The 24,569-nt window shown below is 45.0% G+C and overlaps 1 protein-coding gene across 7 annotated transcripts in view; it reads right to left on the bottom strand.

Annotated features, from left to right (window-relative positions):
* Positions 1–24,569, bottom strand: part of CACNA1B (calcium voltage-gated channel subunit alpha1 B) — a 126,351-nt gene that overhangs the window by 48,713 nt on the left and 53,069 nt on the right. For all 7 annotated transcript variants that reach the window (XM_087944296.1, XM_087944291.1, XM_087944293.1 and 4 more), the window contains 10 exons: positions 22,092–22,204; positions 17,805–17,917; positions 16,785–16,916; positions 16,542–16,614; positions 14,802–14,919; positions 11,921–11,988; positions 10,838–10,944; positions 7,319–7,381; positions 2,162–2,995; positions 267–484 (listed from right to left, as the gene is read on the bottom strand). In XM_087944296.1, the coding sequence (XP_087800422.1) occupies positions 267–484; positions 2,162–2,995; positions 7,319–7,381; positions 10,838–10,944; positions 11,921–11,988; positions 14,802–14,919; positions 16,542–16,614; positions 16,785–16,916; positions 17,805–17,917; positions 22,092–22,204 (1,839 nt within the window). The remainder of the gene's footprint in view (positions 1–266; positions 485–2,161; positions 2,996–7,318; positions 7,382–10,837; positions 10,945–11,920; positions 11,989–14,801; positions 14,920–16,541; positions 16,615–16,784; positions 16,917–17,804; positions 17,918–22,091; positions 22,205–24,569) is intronic.

The raw sequence follows: 24,569 nt of genomic DNA, 5'->3' as shown, positions 1-24,569 counted from the left end.
TTATATACCACTTCACAGTGCTTTACCTTTGTCTTTAAGCGGTTTGCAGAGTCACCCTGTTGCCCCCAACAATCTGGGTCCTCATTTTACCCAACTTGGAAGGAGGGAAGGCTGAGTCAACCTTGAGCCTGGTGACATTCGAACTGCCAAACTGCAGGCAGCTGGCAGTCAGCAGAAGGAGCCTGCAGTACTGCACTCTGACCACTGCGCCACCGAGGCTAATAAATCCTGGGCTCAAAAGAGCTTCTGGTGTTAGAAACACTCACTTGGTATGATGGAGGCCTCCCCGGGAGGAGAGGTGACAGTGACAGGAATGTGGACAGGGGCAGATCTGTCCAAAGATGGTTGAGCCATACGGGTCACGTTCTTCTGGTTGTCAGCATCCTCCGGCTGCTCAGGTACCCTCTGCAGACAGGTGCTGGGCAAGGTGTGTAAAGGGACCACGGTCACACTTATGCCTGCCTCGGTGTCACATTGGCTTTCCCTGGAGAGCGAGAATAAAGTTGGGAATGATCTCATTTCTTCCATCCAAATGTTTGGCTCACTGACTTTCTACAGCTTCTTAGTCCAGCAGGACGCAGACTTGAGGGATCTTTGGTGCTTTCTGAGCTGGGTTGTTTTCTTGCAGATGTTTTGTGACCCAACTAGGAAACATCATCAGTGCAAGAAAGGATTGGGTTTGGAGGAGGAGGAGGAGGACAACAACAACAACAACAACAGCTATTCTGGGGTTCCAGGTGCTCTCTGAGCATGGCTTTTTTCTTGCAGACATTTCATTATCCATCTAGGTAATATCCTCAGTGCTAAAAGGAATGGAGTTTGTATGGAGGGGGAGGAGATGATGACTGTGGGGTCCTCTGAGCTGGGTGGTTTTCTTGCAGGTCTTTCATTCCCCAACCAATGATGCTACCTAGCACTGATGATGTTACCTAGTTAGGTCAGGAAATGTCTGCAAGAAAACAACCAAGCTCAGAGACCACCAAGGAGCCCTCCTGTCCACCCTGAGCTGCAAATATTCTTCTTTATTGGTAGAACCTAAACTAAAATCTGCTGGGAGTCCCACCCCCCTCAACCCGCAATAATCATCAGCAGATTACAAGGGACTCGGATTCCCACTCCTGATTAGAAAATTAGACTTCCAGAGATTGTTGACCATCAGCTAGCATGACCATTAGGTGGTAAGAAAAAAAGTTCTAATTCCTCTGGAACATAATAGATGGCATTAACTGAAAATGACACCTTACGGTGATTTTGCGGCAAATTCGTATGTTTAAATGCTGCTTATCACAACAGGTGAACCTTCAGGGAGAAAATAGATTCCACCTCCTAAATCACAAGTCTGTGTTTGATGCCTAACATCTCCCCTGTACACACACACACACACACACACACACACACACACACACAGACAGACAGACAGACAGAAAGACACACAGACAGACACACACACAGCCAATTGCTGCTTTGCACTTGACTCTGGCCAACCAGCCATTATTCTGCAGTTCACTGTGCTTGATGGATGTTGGCGTTCCAGACAGAAATTAAGCTGTCATTTTGAAAATACAGATGCTAGGTATGGTGGATGGGTAAATAAAAAGGAGTCATCTATGTGTGAGTTGAGCAGCTATATAAATTTGTTGAATAAGTAATCAAATAAATAATACAGAGAGAGAGAGACAGACAGACAGACAGACAGAGACAGAGAGACAGAAAAACAGAGAGAGAAAGAGAAAAAGAAGAAAGAAAAAGAAAGAGGGAGGAGGGATGTCTGGAGGATTACAGTTATGAATTCATAAGCTAGGAATGCAGATCAAAAGTGGCTTTGCAGTAACCCCTGAAAGGCTTGAAAATTATTCATCACCACAAGTTTTGCCAAAAATGCAGGCCAGGGATTTCAAATGGCAGCCCGTGGAGGAGGCCACGGTATTATAATTGTCACCTGGTGATTTTTGGCAACAGCCCTAGAATCCCCCCCCCCCGCCATTTTGATGACTGAGTACTCTTATTTCTCAGGAACTAATCTGGGGGGAAAAACACCACCCAGAATCTTTACAAGGAGTTTTACAAGTTCTCAAGGCTGGTCACATCCATTGTTATAAGCCCAAGCTCCCCACCCTCTCTCACATCCCATCCTCTATGGGCCCTTATGTAGTCAACTCACCTTGGCTGGATGTTCTTGAGATCCTTTTCCCCCAGCTCTCCTTCTTTCTCTCCGTTCTCCTTGTCCACCGACTCGTACGTGGAGAGGGCCTTGTGCCGTATCTTGTGACATCGGTGGGGCTCTTCGCCCCCCTCCCCTTTGGAGCCAGGGTCCCCTTCTTGGTTGCCTGCCCTTGACCCTCCTCGGTGACGTGAACGTCGTTCGGTCTTGGTCCCGTTGGCCGTTCCATTGCCTTCTTTGGCCTGGCGCTCCACCGGATGCCGGTGACCACGGTGGCGTCGATGTTCCCTCTCAGCGCCTTCTTCCATGGACCCCCGGCGGTGGTGATGTCTGCCTCCTTCCTGGCTTCGGTTGCGTTCGCTCTTCCCTTCCTTCCCACCCGCTTCGCCCGTCTCTTTGCTATGACTCCGGTGCGGCCGGTGGCGTTCATCCTTGTGGTTGCCCCTGCCCAGTTCGCCGTTCTCTTCCTTGACGGCACTGCTTTTCTCCATGTCTCCCGTCTTCTCCTTCTCACGATGCCGATGGTGTTTCCTCACAACCTCGTTGTTCTCAGGCAGTGGGGCCTTCACCTGGTCAGAGGCCTCCTGGCCCTCGGTGGGGCTCACGGTGTTGGCATTGCCGCTACGGCCTTCACTCCTTGGCTCAACCACCAGAGGCCGGTCCATGTGAGTTTTCATATCAGGACGGATATGGAGGTTGGTGGCGTAGCGGACCCTGTCTTCCGGGTCCATCTCGTTGTACAAGGCTTCGCAACTGGTGCGGAAGTTGTACACGCGGAGTTGACTGGTCCTCTGTTCCCACACGGATTTGGATTTGGAGGAATTCTGCTGTTTGCTGCAGAAGGGAGAGGCGGAGAGGAGCGTGGAAAGGGAAAGAGAAGAGAGGAGACAGGAGGAGAGGAACAGGGATTAGAGCTGGGGAAGGTACCATCGCATTGGACAAAGCCAACGATATGACTTTTCATCCGGGACTAGGTCTCTCAAAGTTGAGACAAAATATGGAGATTCTCAGTCATCCCGTCGTGGTTGTCCCAAAGGGGCTTTTTTTTTTCTTTTCCAAAACGCAACTTCTGAAATGTCTTTTTAAAGATGTTTCACTTCTCATCCAAGAAGTTTCTTCAGTTCTTCTAACTGAAGAGGCTTCTCGGATGAGAAGCGAAACGTCTTCAAGGAAAAAACAAAGTCCAAAAATCATCTTTGGGATATTGGCAGGGGTGAGTGGGTGGGGCCAAATGATTGCCAGAACTACCGGTTCAATCTCACCCCTGGATATTGGCCATAACAATGCCGAGATACGTTGAAACAGATTACTCCAATAGGAAAAGAAGAACACTAACTTTCCTCAAGCAGATCTGTGGAGTAAAGGAGACTATTTGTAGCGTAGGGCTGAAATGAAGGATCCTTGGTGGTTTTCTCATAGGTGTTTCATGACCCAAACTAGGGAACACCATCAGTGCTAGCAAGGATCCCCTTGTTTTGAGGATCAAAACATTCCTAGCACCCAGGGTTTAATGTAACGCCATGGACCAATTTCCCAGCTGCAGAAAACCTTCCTCTAACTCCTCTCTTCTTTGATGCAGATTTTTTTCTTTTTATCCCTGGGACTAAATCTCCCAGCAATGGAACCCCAATGGATCTACTCTCTCTTCACTCACTCTTCAATCATCGGAAAATATATAAAGTGGGAACACGCTTTAGCAGTGAAAATAAATTCTACTCCCAATGGAGGTTTGAAGAAAGTGTCATTTTCTCCCATGATAGCATGTCAGCTTTTCTGCTTTCTATCTCATGCTCAATTACATCTCACTTTCTGTCCCAAAAGAACAGCTGGAATCTGTTTTTTCCAAAAACAGGTATTTCAGCTACAGCTGGACTACAAAAGATTTTTAGAATCCTCCACTACTTTCTGTCTGTTGAAAGACTGAATAAAGACTCTTTCCAAACATCCGGGAAAGGAGAGATTTTTCCTGTCACTCCCACCTCCTCCTCCTCAGTATAACCCCATGACTGAAAAAGTACTTGGAGAAGTTATTTTGTGGGGTTACTATTGTGCTTAAACATGAAAAAGGAAAGACATCAAGGAATAGCAATCAAATTAGAATATACCAGAAAGATACATATTAAAAATCTAAGCAAGTCTTACTCTAAGGAATTCGTGGCATATCGTGATGAATTTCTAATCATCGTTATGAAATAACCCCTTTATGATTAAAAAAAAAGATACATTAAACCCTATCAAACCTACTCTTAGCAATGGAGAAGTAATTAAATTAATGGAATGATGGAAAGTATGAATGCCAGACTCTGTTCATCAATTTTTCAATGAGTTAACTAAATTTTATTCTGAGTAACAGGGACATAACAATGATTTCTCTTGCATAAATGCAAAGGAATTTTCCTGGCATCCATGTCTCCTTAGAAGGAGAGAAGGGGGATTTTCTGTTAAAAAGAATGACAGAATAAGAAGTCCCTTGGAGGTCTTCTAGTCCAACCCCCTGCTTAGGCAGGAAACCCTATACCACTTCAGACAAATGGTTATCCAATCTCTTTTTAAAGACTTCCAGTGTTGCAGCATTCACAACCTTTGGAGGCAAGTTGTTCCACGGATTAATTATTCTCACAGTCAGGAAATTCCTCCTTAATTCCAGGTTGCTTCTCTCCTTGATCAGTTTCCACCCGTTGCTTCTCCTCCTCCCTTCGGGGGCTTTGGAGAACAGCTTGGCTCCTCCCACTTCTTTGTGGCAACCCCTGAGATATTGGAAGACTGTTATCATGTCACACCTTTTCATTAAACTAGACCTGCCCAGTTCCTGCAACAGTTCTTCAGAATATTTTTTTTCTTGAAACCTGCAAGATTCGTGGATATGCTAGATTACCCTGTACCCAAAATTCTGGAAGGAAAACCATTGGTCACCCCATAACCGATGGGAGGGCGGGACCCAAATGTGTCTCTCTTGTTGAACTGAGTGACAAACACACACATCCCCCAGCATCCACACAAATTGTATCAATTTTTGCAAGCCGTTCAACAGATATCAAATCCTCAAAGCACGTTATACAATACAAACAAATACACGACAACAAAATTAAAACCTTGTAGGGACCCTATAAAAGATCAGCACAGGGGAAAGGAAGTTCTATAAACAGAAGCACAAAAATGGAGATGGAAACAAACAATCAAACAAAAAGAAACGACCATTTGGATGCAAACATTTCAGTAACCAGCTCAAGATCAGCAATTTAGTAATGGGAAAATGAGAAGGGGAGGTTTGACGGATGAGTGAAAAAATAAAATCTTGACTACTTCCCACAAAATGGAACATATTCCTATGGTGCATTCAGACTGATCTTTCTGGGACGTCTGTTATTCCCTTAGACCTATAGGGTACACAGGAACAGAATAACAGAGTTGGAAGGGACCTTGGAGGTCTTCTAATCCATAGACCCCTGGCCTATACCATGTTAGACAGATGGCTGTCCAGTCTCTTCTTAACTCCCCCCCCCCCAGTGTTGAAGCACCCACAACTTCCGGAAGCAAGTTGTTCCACTGGTCAATTGTTCTCACTGTCAGAAAATTTCTCCTCAGTTGGTCCTCTCCATGATAGCTTCCCACCCATTGCTCCTGGTCTTGCCTTCTGGTGGCTGGGGTCTCTTCTTCCTTCCACACAGCAATAACCCTGTGGGATCAGTTGGAACGAGAGAGGGTGACCGACCTCAAGTCATCCAGGAGGCTTCTTTGGTGGAGAGAGGACTCGATGAAGGCCTCCCTTATTTAGTTGGTCCTTTCCAACCCTAGGATTCTATGTTCCGCCTTCTTATCTTGGTGAAACTCTTTCAGCGTCATGTCTATGCAGTTTCCCAGTCATCCAGGCAGGGGTGGGATTCAAAAATCCCAGCAACCGCTTCACTGCCCAGTTGCTGGGTGGACGTGGCCATGGTGGGTGTGGCCTACCGGAACTCCTGGGAGGGCCGTTTTTCGCCTCCCCCCAGGTCCAGAGGCCCTCCGGAAGCCGGAAACAGGACCACTTCCGGACTTCCAGAACGCCCTTTTTTTGCCCTCCGGAGCCTCCGCGTGGACCCTGCACTTGCCTACATCCAAAACAGGCTTCATGGAGACTCCGGAGAGGGGAGGGGAGGGGTGGGCGGAGCCAGCCGGTCCGTTCAACTACAGGTTCAGCGAACCAGATGTAAATTTCACATCCAGTTCACCCGAACCAGTCCAAACCGGTAGAATCCCACCCCTGCATCCAGGTCATGGTTGTCCCAGATGGGATGTCTTTCAGCTTCCCATTCTGGGTCCTCTATTCTGGTCTGCCCAAAACTCTACTGCAGATTTGGGGTACGAAAGAAGAGGGTCTCTGCAGCAGAGATTAAATCTGTTTCATTGACAGCAGGAAGTGGTTTAAGGAAAAAACCCTGCAGGATATCTTATCTAAGTTGCTCAAGGGCCCAACTCTCTGTCCAAAATGCCAGAGGACCAGATCCTCACTTTCAGACTATCCTTCCATTTATCATGGCATAATAACCATCTGTCCTAACTCACCCTTTTGGCCTGGGCTGAATTTCAACCCTCATAATTCCTCGTCATCGAAGCTAGGAAATATGAGTGCCAGGATCCAGTAAATCTGAAAGGCACTGAGTTTAGGGAAAGTCACTTTTTATAGATCACAACTTACTGTGTCAATCTATGACTGCTGGTATCATAACATATGTTAAGTTTTAGAAGTGCCACAAGCACTTTGGTCACAGTTTCTGCTGCATCAGGTTACTGAGGTTACATCTGTGGGAAAATGCTGGGCATTAAGTCATGATGTCACTGACAACCTTAATTCTCAGTATTTTTTTCTCTGCACATTTTTAAAAGAACAGCTTACTAAGTGGAAATTAACTCCTCCTGCCCACAGAGAACATGCAAGAACACGGATATGGAGCAGGAAGAGGAGAAGGAGAACATGGGAAGCCCCAAGTCACACGTGGGGAATGTTCAGCAGTAAGTCACAAACGTTTGCCCAATTGATTCTCCATGATGAATTTCCACAATGAAAGGGATGACTTAAAGCCGGGGGAAACAGGGTAGGGAAAATGTTCATCGATGTATAGATATATAAGCTACATAATCAATTCATTTATTGAATATTGTATATGGAGGGCAACTCACGGTGAATTTACGCTGGAGAGCGACGAGCTGCGAGATACAGACCCTCGAGTTTGCTTTACAAAACTGCACATGCAAGAAACAGAAGAACACAAAAGTGAGAGGGAAAAAAAAACCTGGGGGGAAATCTATAAAGAGAAAAAGAGAGAGGGGGGCAGGGGGAGAGAGGGGGGGGGGGCATTGAACAAACTCCAGGACCGAGAAAGTGCAGGCTGGGAACATGCATTTTGGAAGGAGACCATTTTCAGCAAACTTCGGGATAAGCAGAGACATCGTCTGTTAAACCAAAAGGGGAAGAGGAAATAAAGCAAAAAAATTTTTTTTAAACAAATGTTAACTGAAAAACAACAGTTCAAGAGGAGAATCTGGTGTTTCTACACCTTTTTTTCCCTTGCAAACATTGTGTCATCCAAATATCACTCCTTTCAATTCAGAGAATTGTGGGGTCCTTGGTGCTCTCTGAGGTTGGTTGTTCTCTTGCAGATGTTTCATGACCCAACTAGGTAACATCATCAGTGTTAGAAGGGAGTAGGGTTGGGCTCTGTTTTTAGACAAGAAATTCAGAGATAATTCAGAGAACTATCTGGTCTCCACAAGGAGTGGACCTTGGCTGATGCTAGAATGTCACAGTGTTATATACATTTGAAAAAAAAAACTTACTTAATCCCACTTCCTGAAGGAGGTAAATGGAAGGAAGGAAAGAAGATATTTCTAGATCTATGTCATAAATATATCACTTTTTTAGTTTAAAGGACCAGAGTACATTTTGTGGACGGTGTTAGGCAAAGGAAGGGATTAGTATTGTCAAAGCTGCAATGGTGTGTTCAGAGTAAAACTCTAAAGCTGAGGTTCCTTTGAGCTGCCTCTTACTTTATTTTCCTATAAGCAAATTCCACACACGCCCTCCCATATTGTCCAAGCCTTAAAAGCACTAAGTTTTAACAGGTGAAAAATAGGAACAACAGTCAATTCTGCATCTTAATTTCTCATTGAACATTAGCTTATCAGAGAACACTTTGAATGCAGAAAGTGGGAGGGATGAGTTGGTTGGAGAAGGAATGAAGGAAGGAAGGAAGGGGTTGTGGAGAAGAAGGGGGAAGGGAGAGTGGGTGGAAGGAAAGAGTGGAGGGGAAGAGAAGGGAAAGGAAAGGAAAGGAAAGCGAGGGAGGGAGGGAGGGAAAGAGGGAGAAAAGGAGTGAAGGAAGGAAGGAAAGAAGGAAGGGAAGGGAATGTCCAACCCCAGTTATCACTGTGCTATCTTCTTTTAACTAACTAAAGTTTTTGGATCCTCTTTAAAAGCCACCTCAATGCAATGCATTAATCTCATCCCACTGGAGATGGGACCATCGCCCCAACCCAACGCCCTGCCCTGTGAATTAATACGGGACTGTCTAAGGCGAACACGTTTCATGAAGTACAAGATGCAAGCGTTTGGCAAAGAGGAAGGTGGGCACACACACACACACACACACACAGAGAGAGAGAGAGAGAGAGAGAGAGAGACCAAAGCCACTTTCCAAATGACAGAAAGCCATGGAAGCACTGACTGACAAGGGTGCGTTAGGTTGACAGAAGAAAGCGGCACATGGGAAACTAAAAGGAAGGAACATACAGCAAAGGAAAAAGGATCCATGTGAAAGCAGAGCATTCCCACAAAATGACCAGTGGTCAGGTGAGGAGCAGAAGGTGGTCTAGTTACCATGACTTCCTCCTGAGCAGTAATCAGAATAGCAGAAGAAGAGAGTTGGAAGGGTCCTGGTGGTCTTTTAGTGTTCTGGCCCAGACAGTGAGGAGGTTGGGGAGGAACCTGGGCCAGTCCTGGAGTCTGGGGAAGGCTCTGACGAGGGCTCTGCATCGGACGCAGAGATGGGGCCAGGGTCATCTGACAGCTATCAACTGCCTTAAGGAGTCAGAGATCAGTGAGGCAGAAGAACAGCTGGAGCCTGTTCTCATTGTGCGCATGTGCGGAGCTGCCAGGAGAAGGGAACAGCTAAGGAACAAGGGTCGACTTGGGATTAAAGGCACAGGTGGACAGTGAATGGCCCCTCCCCTACAGTATAAAAGAGGAGGGAAAGGGGGGTGGGGCTTTTCAGGAGACAATGAGTTCATCCCAGCATGCTTGCCAAGTATTGCAGCGTCTGAAAGATATCAGCCTGGCCGCTCTCCAAGCCTGATAAAGATCTGTAAGTGGGAACTAGCATGAAAGACTGTTGGCCGGGACTTTGTTGGAGAGGAAACTCATTGTAAATCAAATAAAAGCAGTTTATCGGGACGAGGACTCAGCTTCGTGCTGTTGGGGGAAGCCGAGGTCAGAACATCTAGTCCAACCCCCTCCTCATGCAGGAGAGCCTATGCCATGTTAGACAGGTGGCTGTCCAGTCTCTTCTTAAAAATCTCCGGCGTTGGACTTCTGGGGTCAACTTCTGTTCCACGGATTAATTGATCTGGGATTATAGGATAACAGAGTAACAGAATTGGAAGGGATCTTTTGCGATCTTCTGATAAGCAAAGCCAGATTTGCTTAACAACCGGGTTCCTAGCTTCCAACTGCACCAATGCGCTTAAGAGTGGTGGCAAGAAAGGTCATAAAATGGGACAAAATTCCCTTAACAAATGTCTCACTTAGCCATAGAAATCTGGAGCTCAATTGTGGTCATAAGCCAAGGATTACCTGTAACTGATTCACAGTGTTTACCTCTGCGTGGAATGCTCAGATCTGAAATGTTTTACACACACACACACACACACACACACATCTAACATTTCTGGTGCTCCACAAAACTCTTCAGGTGGCAGCCATGAAAGCTTGTGAGGTCTTCACAAAACCCATCTTAATTTGGGAGTCTCTATCACGGGGTGCTCCCATTTTATCTGGTGGATGACAACACAAACTGACACACAGACAGAGCAGGAAAAAACTGGAAGCCACGGAGCTAGAAGAATGAAGTTAAGAAACTTCCTAGCAGGCCACGAGTAGGAAAGGTGTTGGACCAAAAAAAACTTTGACAAAAGTTGGAGATGATGAAATGGGGATTGAAAGCAGCAGCTCCCAATCTTTGGGGCACCAGAGACCGGTTTCGTGGAGAAGGTTTTTCTGCAGACCGGAGAGCAATAGCAATGGCCCTTAGACTTATATACAGCTTCCCAGTGCTTCACAGCCCTAAGTGGTTTACAGAGTCAGCCTCTTGCCCCCAACAATCTGGGTCCCCATTTGACCTACTTCGGAAGGATGGAAGGCAGAGTCAGCCTTGAGCCTGGTGAGTTTCGAACTGCTGAAGTGCAGGCAGCCAGCAGTCAGCAGAAATAGCCTGCAGTACTGCATTCTAACCACTGCGCCACCACGGCTCAAGGATGTGGTTTTGGGTGCTGCCTGCATCCCATGGATGGGGCTTTGCTTGTTTGCGTGGCCCGGTTCCTGGCATGTTGCGGCCCAGGACCGGCCCACGGGCTGGAGGTTGGGGACCCCAATTCAAAGAAGAAAGGCTGATATATCTAAGATAGGTAAATGCCATCAACTCTTACGCTGTGATAGAAATGTTGGCAGCTGACAGGGGACTGACGTCGGCAACCTCCTTCGCCTTCTGCAAGGCTAGTTTTTGGTTGGTAGCTTCTTCCATTTCTTCTTCATCCTGCAAGGGAGAGCAAGGGTGCAGAGAGAGAGGCTTGATTCGGGTCTGTAGAGATTCTCAACCATCCAGGTCATGGTAGTCCCAAGGGGTCTTTTCCAAAAGGCAACTGGACTTTGTTTTTTTCCTTGAAGACATTTTGCTTCTCATCCAAGAAGCCTCTTCAGTTCTGACTGAATCCTTCCATTCCACATCATTCAGTCAGAACTGAAGAAGCTTCAGTGGATGAGAAGCAAAACCTCTTCAAGAAAAAAAAGAAGTCCAGTTGCCCTTTGTAAAGGCGCCTTTGAGACAACTTGATTCAAATAACCTTCTTGCTTTCTCTTCATTTCTCTTTTTACAAGATAGACATTTTTTATTTCTGAACTGTAGTTAAACCCTTGAGTGATGTCCAGGGGTTATGGATAGGGTTAGGAACTTCCTGAATCTCATCATACTTCCAAACATAGTAAGAAGAAAACTGTTCTTGGTCCCCGTAAGCATGTGGGATTGAATTTCCAGTATCCTTCCCAGCTCTACAACATTCTTTTTCAGCTGCCATTAAAGTCCATAACCTCTGGATATTACCTAGTTGCCAGAGATAAATCCCACTAAATTCTAACAGGAGCTGAGGATGCTTGTAAAACATTGAAATAACATTTGTTGCTCAGGGTTGAACTGTGGGGTCCTTGGTGCTCTCTGAGCTTGGTTGTTTGCTTGAAGACCTTTCATGACCCAACTAGGTAATCATCAGTGCTAGAATGGAAAAAGCAAACTCCAGTCTCTTTTGGCACTGATGATGTTGCCTAGTTGGGTCAGGAAAGGTCTTCAAGAAAACAACCAAGCTCAGAGAGCATGAAGGACCCTAATCTGTCAGGAATTCAAGGCCATTTAATCAAAGGAATAACCTACTTCCTTCTCAAAGGATTACACAATTATCTCTCTCCCTGTCTCTCTCTCTCTCTCCCCCTCCCTTCCTCCCCCCCTCTCTCTTACTCACCTTGGTCAATTCTTGTGCGTTGGCCAGGTTGTCTACAGCAATGGCCAAGAAGACATTCAGGAGGGTATCTGATTCAGCAGTTAAGGATCTCATGAAGAACGTGACTCTCCTTGTGCTAAATCAAAGAGAAGAGGTGCCGTTTCTTCCCAAACAAATCAGAAGGTAGCAAAATATAAGATACCTGCATTTGGCTGCATTAGAAAATAAAATAAAAAAGACAGGAGGCGAGAAGATCCATCAGAACAGACAGCATCGTGCACTTTTAATTCTCTTCTAAACGCTTCGCCTCGGCTGTCTCAGTCCAGCATGAAATGTCTAGTTAAGAACTTGTCACTCCTGCTCTCCTGAATATTCTTTTGCCTGTGGCTACATGCTCGGTGTGTATCTTACTGACATTCCTCTTTTTCTTGGTAGCGCTTCGCTATGTTAAGCTTGCCCACTGACATTAGGTGCTAAACACGGCTGCATGGAAGCTTTGTCAAGCAGCCAACTCAAAATCTTATTCTCCAGAGACTCTTTTAACTTTTTTTTTTTTTTTTTGGGGGTTGAACAGATAATGATGAGAAATATCCAGAAAAGGTTTTGGGGATAAGTGAAGGGAAAAAGTCTTCTGTCAGCCTTGTGAATTGGGAACAGCAAGTGAAATTTAAAGGAAAATTCGGCACCAAGGGATAACAGCACGAACGGATGGTTGAAAAATAGGCGTGGAGAGTCATCTGATTAAATCTTGATTAAAAGAAGGAAGAAAAACCCCAACCCTTCCAGCTACAACTAGCGTCCGATATAGAATTGGGGTATTTTTAGAAGGTGAAATCTTAGATGAGAAGAGTTTATTTTAATAAGTATTGCAAGTCACATTACTTTAGCACTTATAAAGCAAAGCCTGTAGAGGAGCAGCCAGAGCTGGGAGCGGAGTTAAGTGTGTTATCAGAATCATTACGCTACCACAAATGGTTCACGACCAACCACTTTTGAATTCTGTTAACTGTTATCTGGCGCCTATTTAGTATTAGTAATACTAGTAGATTAGTCATCTAATATAAAGCCACAAGTTTGCAAAATTCCCTCTTTGGGGGGGGGGGGGTTTGCTGCCTCAGAACCCTTCAGACTGACCTCATTGGGCTACCAACCACAGCTCATACAAATGATGGACAGTATTTCCCCCAGGTATTTCTAGAAAAACCCACCAACAGGAGTAACTGTTAATGTAACAGTCTACGTTAGGTTGCGTAGGCTGCAATTCAAGCGCTGTTGCTTTCCAACTACAGAATTATTATTTAATTTGCATCCTGTCTTTATTATTTTTACAAATAACTCCAACACACTTTCCTCCTCTTATTTTCTCCACAACAGCAACCCTGTGAGGTGGGTTGGGCTGAGAATGACAGACTGGACCAAAGTTACCCAACCGGCTTTCATGCTTAAGGTGGGACTAGAACTCCTAGTCTCCTGGTGATTAGCCCAAAGTCACCTTGCCGATTTTCATGGCTGAGGCAGAACTAGAACTCACCGCCTCCTGCTTTCTAGCCTGGGGCCTTCACCATCAGACCAAACTGGCTTTCTGTCAGTTAATGAATTACTAATGAAGCAGGTCTAATCCAAAGCTATAAGTATCCACGACCGTGCAGAGTAAACCCAGGAACATCAGAAGCGCATCAGAAGACGTGTGCTGGATTATGACAAAGGGCTTTCTTAATTTCATTCATTTAATATCGTTATCCACTCCAGAGGATGCTGAGCGGTTTACATAACCCATAAAAAAAATTAAACCATTAAAATCCGCCCAAATGGGCAGCTCAGACTAAGATAACTAGAAGAATAATCAGTGGGGGGGAGGAGGGGAAACACAATACAGCAGAAGCATCCAATGAGTCACATCCACATTAACACCAAATCTGGGAACTATTCCAGGTCTTGTCCACCTCTTAAGCGAAAAGGGAATAGATACAGTATTTTTGCTGGGCCTGAGTCAGGGGAAGGAAGGAGGGAGGGAGGGAGGGAGGGGGACAGACGTCTCCCATTGTCCATGGCTGGAAGGTTGCTCGGCTGCCTATTTGAGACAGACTCTCAGGCACAGAAGCTCAGTTCTGGAATCCACCCAAAAGGATTGTTTTAAACACCTCACAGACACGCTCCCTTCCTCCCCATTTCAAAGACACTACAGGTAATCCTCGAATTACGACCACAACGGAGCCCAACATTTCTGTTGATCAGCGAGACATGTGTTGGGGGAGGTTTGCCCCATTTTACGAGCTTTCTTGCCACAGTTGTTAAGTGGATCACTGCAGTGGTTAAATGAGTCACATGGTTGTTAAGTGAATCCTGCTTCCCTGTTGACTTGGCTCATCAGACGGCTGCAAAAGGGGACCACGTGACCCCCCAGGAGATGTTGCAACCATCATAAATACGAGTCAATTTGCAACGGTCATAAGTGTGAAAAACGGTCCTGGGTCCCTTTTTCCCCCAGTGCCATCGTAACTTTGAAGGGTCACTAAGTGAACTGTTGTGAGGCGAGGATTACCTGCAATGTTTCCTGAATGTTCCATGAAATCGAGATCGGATTCGTTCACGAAGGAAAAGAACACCCGGCTGGGCTTGGGATGAAAACCCCCATTTGCTTTCAGGAGCTAAAGAGCCTAATTTAAAAAAAAAATAAAAATAGAAGAAGAAGAAGCAACCACCACCGAGAAGCAAAGAAAGAATCTCATCTCAGAGCCAATCAATAACTTTTGCTAATGGCTTCCCGGTAACTTCCCTTCCGCTTGCTGCCCATTAAAGATATGAGCTGCCTTGCTGAAGGTCTGAAACGACGGGCGCCTTCTGGCAAAGCAGCAACATCCAACCGCCGTTAGCAAGCCAGGCTCCCGCAGGGCAAGGATACAGTTCCCGAAGAGGGTGAGGACGATGAAGTAGACCGAAGAGAACATTCCAGAATGGACACCCCCTTGGGATTCGATGCCCTGGTACATCACGGCATTCCAGTCTTCCCCGGTCAGGATCTGGAAAGGCATTGAGCATTGAGGGAAGGAAAGGGGGCTGTGAAAGAAACGTAGAAGCCTCTTTTCTCCGAGAACATTCGGGAAGAATGCGGTGGGATCACCACTTCCTGACCTCATTGGACAGAGTCAGAATAACGGAGTTGGAAGGGAGCTTGAAGCTTTCAAGAAGAGACTGGACTGTCATTTGTCAGAAATGGTGTAGGGGTGGGGTCTTCAAACTTGACAGCTTGAAGACTTGTGGACTTCACCTCCCAGAATCCCTGAGCTAACATGACTGGAGGAGGAATTCTGGGAGGTGAAGTCCACAAGTCTTCAAGCTGTCAAGTTTGAAGACCCCACCCCTACACCATTTCTGACAAATGACAGTCCAGTCTCTTCTTGAAAGCTTCCAGTGATGAAGCTCCCACAACTTCTATGATATAGGTATAATTTTGAGAAAAGAGAATTTGTTGGCTCAGGGTTGAACCATGGGGTCCTTGGTGGTTTCTGAGCTTGGTGGTTTTCTTGCAGATGTTTCATGACCCAACTAGGTAACATCATCAGTGTATCAATGACGTTACCTAGTTGGATAATGAAATGCCCACAAGAAAACTACGAAGCTCAGAGAACATAAAAAACCCCATATATCACCTTTTTTTTTTACCCCAATCACTGCTAAGTAGCTAAGTGGCCCCTTACATGGACCCTTTTTTCTGGTAAACACTTAGCAAAAGCAGCAGAATTTCTACTTTCTTCTCCTTGTTTAGCTCAAGGCTCTGAGTTCTTCTCCTGGTTAAGATTCACGGCCCCAATTAGCATCCTATGTGGATACAAGAGTGGAAGGTGATATTTTTCAACATGACCTCTCACCCCACCTTCTCAAACTATTATTCTCATTAATTTAATGAGCAAAAATGCTCATTCAAGCTTTTTTTTTCTTCAAGCAAAAATGGAAAACAGGCTATTGCCTCTGCTAAGAATGTGCCATAGCAGAGAGGATGAGGGAGAGGAATGTCTTTCGTGGCACTGAAAATGAGAAAGCTACAGGCTATGATACTCTGCCAGAGGGAATCTATGCGCTTCCTAAGGAGTTCTCCTTATAAGAGTCATAAGTTCTGGATCGTGTGTGACCTTCTTTCTTGTGTCCAGCTAAGATTGCTAACTGTCTGACTGTCCACATATTTCCCCAAACAGAGGAGGAGAAGGAGGAGGAGGAGAGGAAGAGGAGAAGATATTTAAAGAGGAGGAGGAGAAGAGGAAGAGGAGATAGACAAGAAGGAGAAGGAAAAGGAGGAGGAGGAGGAGGAGGAGAAGAAGAGAAAGAGGAGGAAGAAGAAGAAGAAGAAGAAGAAGAAGAAGAAGAAGAAGAAGAAGAAGAAGAAGAAGAAGAAGAAGAAGAAGAAGAAGAAGAAGAAGAAGAAGAAGAAGAAGAAGAAGAAGAAGAAGAAGAAGAAGAAGAAGAAGAAGAAGAAGAAGAAGAAGAAGAAGAAGGAAAAGGAGGAGGAGGAGGAGGAGGAGAAGGAGAAGGAGAAGGAGAAGGAGAAGGAGAAGAAGAAGAAGAAGAAGAAGAAGAAGAAGAAGAAGAAGAAGAAGAAGAAGAAGAAGAAGAAGAAGAAGAAGAAGAAGAAGAAGAAGAAGCTTACCTGAAATACAGTGAGAATGGCAGTGGGAAAGGTATCAAAGTTGGTAGTTGGTGTTTCATCATTGAAGTGAAACCTAGGAAGAGGCTGAGTATTAATATGTAGGTCACCCCGGAACATAGAACTTTGAGGGCCCACCCCACCTGCCAGAAAACACAAAGAAAATGGAAACATTCCATAGTTGGTGAAATGCTGGCTCCCCAGCGATCGGTTTATCCGACAGAGAGACTTTTGGATCCAACTTACTGCCCACCAAAAAGCTGCATCCCCAGCAAGGCAAACACGACAATGAAGAGGAAGAGAAGGAACAGCAGGCTAATGATGGATTTCATCGAATTCAGTAAGGAGACCACCAAGTTCCTCAAAGAGTTCCAGTACCTAGGATGTCAAAATAAACCAACTTGCAATGATTACGATAGCAACTCGTTGATTGTTAGTTGGTCAGCAAAAGCTATCTTCCCTCTCCCCTCAGTTTTCCTCTCACTTTAGAAAGAGAAACTCTTGATTCCCTATCTCTGCTGGAGGTGGGAAGAGAGAGGTAACCTCAACCTTAACTCTGTTTTGGATTCAGAGAACCCTATGGGCCTCGATGAAGAGCTAACTTTGAAAGAGAGCAAATCAAACGGTCTGTTTTCCTGAGGCTTCAATGAGCAAGTTCAGATGGCCCCTTAGGACCCCAGGCTTGGATATTGTATGAACACAACTCACCAGAAAATGTGTGTGTGTGTGGGAACCATAGGGAAGGTAAAGGGTTCAATTAAGAATCCTACATCTGAGACACAGACGAGACATTCTAAGTTCTGGAGGGCGGTTGAACTCCATTTTGTGCAATTGTTACTAAACCTCTTTCTGTTCCTCTAAGGGCCTTCCCCCATTTACAACTAACCAACCATAGAAGAGTTAAGACTTTAGGCACCTCCAGTCCCCTAATCATCTTTGTTGCTCTTCTCTGCACTCTTTTCTAGAGTCTCAGCATCTTTTTTACATCCTGGCGACCAAAACTGGACACAATATTCCAAGTGTGGCCTCACCAAGGCCTTATAAAGGGGCATGAACACTTCACGTGATCTTGATTCTGTCCCTCTGATGATGCAGCCTAGAACTGTGTTGGCTTTTTTGGCAGCTGCTGCACATGGCTGGCTCATATGTAAATGGTTGTCCACTAATCAGCTGAAAATGGGGTGGACAGGCAACAGGATCAGCAAAACAAGGGGCACATTTTTAAACCGAAGCAAACTGGCATGCATCAATTCGCCTGAAACCTACTTGGTGACTTTGAAGATCCTCAACAGTCGGAGGGCTCTGAGCACACTGATGCCAAAAGAAGTCCCAGGTTTTACCACAGCCCAGATGACTTCAAAGATGCTTCCGACAATCACCTGCACAAGAGCAAAAGGTGATGGGTTCAAGACAAGAAAAAGGAAATTAAGAGTGGACAGCCCTCCCACAACAGAGGGGAAAGGATACGGCACTACCTGTCTCCTGCTTACAACCCAGCCCTTTCTACAGTTCCAAGACAGTTCTGCATCCATGTTGCATTTTTCAGGTGAATAAATCTCCAAGTAGTCTCATTGACTCTCAGAAAGAGCGCAAATGATCAGAGGACTGCAAGGAATATAAATCCTTCCATCCTCCACCATTGTTCAGTCAGAACTGAAGAAGCTTCTTGGATGAGAAGTGAAACATCTTCAAGGGAAAAGCCCAGTTGCCTCTTGAAAAAAAAAAGTACCTTGGGGACAGCCATGACCTGGAAGCCTGAGAACCTCAATTTTACTCCACAGACAGCTTGTTTTACACATTATGCAGAGGCAAAATGTATTTTTGGTTTGGCTTCCCAGCAGAAATTTAATCCTCTGACACAACTATGTAATACACCCATTTATTCAATGCTACTTCATCGTCCTACATCGTATTTCTAGGCACAGAGTACAAAAAACAGTCTAAGTGCACATAAAAACTGAATATGTATTTAAAAATTGGGTATGCTAAGTGTTTCCATTCTGCCAACAAGACCAGGTTTAAATGAGTTGTCCCTCTTTCCTTTGCTGGCAACTTGCTCTTCAGATTACACTCAGCTTCACTTTTTTTTTAAAGCCAATGACATATCTTTGCTATTTTGTTCTTTGAAAAAAAAGGGTTGGGGTTTTTTTTGTTTCCTTTTCCAGTTCAGCCCAGATGGTCAGAAAATAAATAGGGCAAGATAGAATAATACTAATAATATGAAGAATATGAAGAAGAATAAGAGGAGGAGGAGGAGGAGGAGGAGGAGGAGGAGGAGGAGGAGGAGGAGGAGTAGGAGGAGGAGAAAGGAAGGAAGGAAGGAGTGGAACTCCTGGTGTTTTTTTTTTTACAAAACTACCTGGGCTATTCAGCATGTTACACTTGAATTGCAACTATAGGAGCGAACACAGAAATTATCTTAACTTGAATCTGGTGTTGTTGTTTTTTATTTAAACCAGGATCACAAGGCAGCTATGAGATGCTGGTCTGTCGAGCAAGAAAAACCAGCACATACTTGAATAAAATGGAAGGAGGGGGATGCTTATGCCCCATGCTCTTCTGACACAGTCCTAAAAATAGCACACACTTCTATCGGTCAGTACCCGGAATTCTTCTCATTCTCATTGTAAGCGGTCATTTGCAACCTCTTGTAAAATAGAGAAGGGGCTTACTAGGTTGCAGAAATACAGTAAAAGAGGGAAATGAGGGCACCGTCATCTTAATGTATGGGAGGAATATATCGATCGTGATGGGAAAGAGTTCACTTGCTGGAATGCATGTAACCCCATCCTAGTCTATGTAATCAATCTTACAGAAGCATCTCAGACAAGGACCACTTTTTCATTCGAAGCAGAGGCCAAGATCCTGGTATTTGTCATGCTCCAGTCTTGAACTTGCTAAGTCTTGCAGAACAGAGATGTGCAACTAAGGAATCCAGTTTCTCCTCGATTCCTCTATGGTCAACAACCCGCTGCTCTGGAGCCGCATGTGGCTCTTTCATCCCTCTGCTGTGGCTCCATGTCGCTCAAAATATGTGTCACAGCCACCAATGTGCGACACCACCGGCACACGATTTATTAAGCTTTTCGGTAGGCCAACCATGATTAAATCCAAGAAAAGAAAAGTTTCAGAAGAAAACAGAATGTTTAATTCAACTACAGATGCTAGTTTTGTGGCCACTCAGGAAATAGTCAGGCATGGGAAGGGTTTTTGTGGCTCCCGGACTTTTCTGTGGGTCTCAATGGCTCTTGGAGTGTTTAAGGTTGCCGATCCCTGCTCTATGGGCATGGATGTAGACTCGGGAGGGAGTAAAAGTCTAGTAGAGAAATACGATGCAGCCTGTGACTGGGAACTAACTCATCTTATTAGCTATCATAGTGTTGTGACCTGTTGGCTGCCAGCTCCTCTGGCAGCCAAATCAGAGGAGGAGGAGATGTGGGAGTCAGGATTGGCATCAGGGCAACCTGGGAGCTCCGAGGGGGAAGAGGGAATGGAGCTGGCAGAGAGAGAGAGAGAGAGACAGACAGAGGCCTGGGCCCTCTGTCAACCCTCAGATGGAGAGTCAACAGCCCCCAGGAGTGGCGGTGGCTGATGAGGAAGAGGAGGAACAGCTGGGTCCAGTGCCTGATGTGCGGATGCGCAGAAGGCAGAGGAGAGGAGAGCAGTGGAAATCTATGGGCCAGGAAGAGAAATCAAGTACATTATTGCTTAGAAGTCTCCATAAATGTGTTCATGAAGTCACCAGGAGTTGAGGGTCATTCAAGGATTGGAGATTTCACTTCCACCTTTTTAATGAGAGAAGGTCATCTATGGAGATTCTCAAACATCCAGGTCCTGGTTGTTGTTCCAAAGACGCTTTTCACATTTCACATTTGCAGAAGATCTCAAATGATTCTGCCACCAGGGTTTCTTCCAAAAGTTTCTTGGTGCTTCTCCCCCACTCCTTTGAAAATGTTTCGCTTCTCATCCAAGGACCTTCTTCACTTCTTGAAGTCCCAAAGGGGGAAAAATCCATTTGTCTTTTGAAAAAAGCACCTGTGGGAGGATCACCTGAGATCTTTTGCAAATGTGGAGAAGAAGCTATAAAGTTTCATTTATACGAAGGGTTCCTATGTGGGGTGGCCACTTTTCTTATTTTAAAACAGATACATCTCCATGGAAACAGTAGCGGAAGACAGATTCCCGTTTTAAAGCATTATCTGAGTATGAGAGGAGCAGGAAAACTCAGAATTGGCTCTTCAATTTTGGGGCAGCATCTTCAGCTGACAGATACACCCACATCATCTACAGGTGGCTTTCTTCATTACCTATGAAGACCCGGTTGTCATCCAGGTCATGGTTGTCCCAAATGTGCTTTTTCAAGGGGCAACTGGATTTTGTTTCTCCTTGAAGACGTTTCGCTTCTCATCTAGGAAGCTTCTTCCATTCTGACTGAATGGTGGATGATGGAAGGATTTATATTCCTTGCAGTCCTCTGGTCGTTAGTGCTCTTTCTGAGAGTCATTAGGCCACTTGGAAGTTTATCTCTGCCCTCAGGGTCACCTGAATATTGCAAATGGCTGTGGAACCTCGGCATTGCTGGAAGGACTGTGTTGTATACAGGAGACAGGTGTGTCATATTCCTTCCCCAATCAGAACTGTAGGAGCTTCTTGGATGAGAAGTGAAACATCTTCAAGGAAAAACAAAGGTGCCTCATGAAAAAGCACCTTTAGGACATGAGTTATATGTGTGAGCTAACCAATCAAGTCAACACCCAACCATGTGTGATTTAGCACCAACTGAATTCTCCAAGCCTATTTCAAGGGCTGATTCATAGAGGGAGCAAGCCCGTTGCAATGTTGATTGTGGCCAATTGGGTCCTGAGTGAGCAGTCAGAGCTGACAGCTTGATTTCAGCCATCGATGCCAACAATGAATCCAGCCTGGCTTCAGGGTCTGATGGTGGTTTCTCCTTCGAGACCTGCCGGGGAAGTAGCTTAATTGGTGTCACTTATGCCGGTAGCAAATGGACATCTGCCAAAGGCTATTTTTCCATTCTTGCAAATATGACACACGGAAGCCACAGGGTCAGAATAATCCCTCCGGGGTTTTGCGAAGGAACACTTCAGAAAAACAGACCATAACAATATTGCACTACCTTCTCTGGCACAGACCTTTGGCTGAGTGCCCTACATGCACAGCAACGAACAGCCAGCTTTTGGGAGCACCATTCTGTGCAGATTCAAGATTTGACTTGAAAATAGAGCTCTCTGCTAACCATTAAGAATACAGTTGACAGTACATTGGAGCAAGGAAAGAAAGTTAGCTGGAAGACTTTCACTCAAGGATAACTAGATCTAGAACATTTAGAGCTAAATTTATGCCACCTACATCTATGCCGTTTAGATCTAGATTTATACCATCTAGATCTAGGCCATTTATATCTAGATCTAAACAATCTAGATATAGACAATCCTACATCTAGACACAATCCTTCCTACCTGTTCACCTATGGGGACACCATGCATAAAATCATGATCGTGCAAGAGAGGCCTTGCGTCCTGCTCTCCTTACCCCAAAGTCAAAGCAATTGAACGAGGAATGGAAGTAGTTCCTTGGCCCCAGACCGTACATCTTCAGAGTCATCTCAGTGAGGAACAAACCCAGGAAGACAAATTCAGCAAAATCTAGAAGGAAGTAGCAGAAAATGAGCCATAGGTCAGACCCAACTGGTGGGGAGGGACTCATTCATTGGAAAGCAATTGTAAATATTTCACAGAGAACCAGGGTCTCCTGACCACCAGAAGCAACGTTCTGGAGAGAAAACCCAACCTCACCAAACAATTCTCTTTCTTATTCTGTATTTATCTTCTTAATTCAATTGTATTGGTTTCTCCACCAATGCAGAAGATGTCAAACTGAAAGGTTTCAATGAATAACAGAATTGGAGGGGACCTAGTCCAACCCCGCCACCCTAACCCGTGCTCAAGCAGGAAGCCCCGCACCACTTGGGACAAATGGTTATCCAATCTCTTCTTAAAATCCCCCAGTGAGAGAACTGCTGGAGGCAAGTTGGCCCATTGATGAATTGTTCTAATTGTCAGGCAACCTCTGCTCAGTTCTAGGTTGGTTCTCTCCTTGATTGGTTTCCCTCCATTGTTTCTTGTCCTGCCCTCAGGGGCTTTGGAGAGTAGCTTCTTCTTTGGGGCAGCCCCTTAAAAATTGGAAGGCTGTCACTTTCTTTTCATTAAATTAGACATACCCAATTCCTGCAAACCATTCTATGTTTTAGCCTTCATCTAGTCATCTGCATTGGTCTTCTCTGAAATCCTCCCCCAGATTTTTTAAAAAGCAAACTTTCTTAAACAAAAAGAAAAGTCACCCACTAGGAGTGTAAATGATTGCCCACAGAGAATTCCAACACTATTTTAGACTTGGTCCAAGACTCCGTGTTGCTAAAGCAACATTGAAATATTGTTCTAGCCTCAGATTGAGCTCTCTCTCAGAATATTATGCCACCCTGGATTGTCTTGTTTTGCTAGAACTTAAACATCTCATATTTCTATTAATCCTTTTTTCACTCTTCTCTCTCTCTCTCTTTTCTTTAAAAGAAAGCTTTTTCACCATGATCCACACATCTCACCATTTGAGTTAAAATCCCAGTACTATTGGGACCTCTCCAACAGCAGAAGAGTTCATAATTATCCATCCATCCATCTTCCTATCCAAGGTCTCCTGTTTTCCACCACCCTTCCAGCTGATGAATCACTGTCACAATTTCTTCTGACCTAACCTTGTCCGTTTAATCAGAAAGCAAATGCAGTTCCATAATATTTGACCATCCCTGGATTTAATAGAGTTCTTTATACAAGAGAAGAGAATTCTTTATTGGCTAAGTATGATTGGACACACAACGAATTTGTCTCCAATGCATACGCTCTCAGTGTACATACAAATAATGAAGTGACAGGTCATAGATCGTAAATCATAGTTATGATAGTTAATCATAAGTGAGTGGTGTGTTGGCCTAGAGGTGGAGCTCCCGCCTCACAATCAGGAGGCTGTGAGTTTGATTCTGGGTAGAGGCAGATATTTCTCTTTCTCTGGGCACATTGAGAATATATCTGCTGAACAAAACTCCGCTTTGGCGATAAGAAGGGCATCTGGCCAGTAACATTGGAGCTTTCTTCTTTAGACAGAAGCCTTCTCTTTTGCAAAGGGGAAGAAAGAAGGGGAAGAGGAGAGCTGGCTACAAATAATTCAATTCGATTTTTAAAACCGGTACTGCTGCTAAAAGGACACCCGAGCTGTTTTCTACCCAATACCTCTGAACAAGATCATTAGCAGTTTCTCTCTCATTGTCTCATCACTAATAGATTAATGCCATTTCTGTTGAACTTCTCGAAGTCTGGAGGGCTTTGCAATTAAGTCTATCCAGTTCTTGGCTGCTCCAGACTTTTCTGGAAACCATCAAGTGTGCAAAAGGACTGTTAATATTTTCCTCTTTGGCTCTTCCAGAATTCACACCTAAAATATTCAGCAGACATAAGAGAAGAGTGGTGGCTTTGAAGACTTCCCCTGTTCTGCATACTGATATCCACAGAGATGTAGCTTTGCAGGCAAACACCATCTCATCAAGGCACTCATTACCTTGCATTCCTCAGAATGCACGACGGCCAAGAAAATACTTGAAGTGTGCCGCAATTTGGGTCCTTACAGAACCTTATAGAATTAGAAGGTACCTTGTAGGTCATCTAGTCCAACCTCCCTGCTCAAGCAGGAAACCCTGCTATACCACCATTCCAGACATAATGGTTGTCCAACCTGGGGCGTGGCACGAAGGCAACACAGTCAGAGAACAGGGATGAATCCCTTTATTTGCTTCAACTTTGTTCCCAACTTCCCGTTTACTCTCCGGCCTGGAGAAAAGCTTCCCCACAAACCTTCAGCAGCCTTTGGCTGCAGATACTCCAGTCCAAATGCTGTAAGTAGAATGACTGCAGTCAATCACTCCAGCAGGGCAAGATAACGAGTCCAGGAAGCAAAGAATCA

Source organism: Notechis scutatus, chromosome 15 (genome assembly GCF_049901735.1).
Source record: "Notechis scutatus isolate UNSWTSFEM ecotype Mainland chromosome 15, rNotScu1.2, whole genome shotgun sequence".
NCBI classification, from domain to species: Eukaryota; Metazoa; Chordata; class Lepidosauria; order Squamata; family Elapidae; genus Notechis; species Notechis scutatus.
Note: the sequence above shows the minus strand (reverse complement) of the source record. Positions and strands in the feature narration are given on the sequence as shown.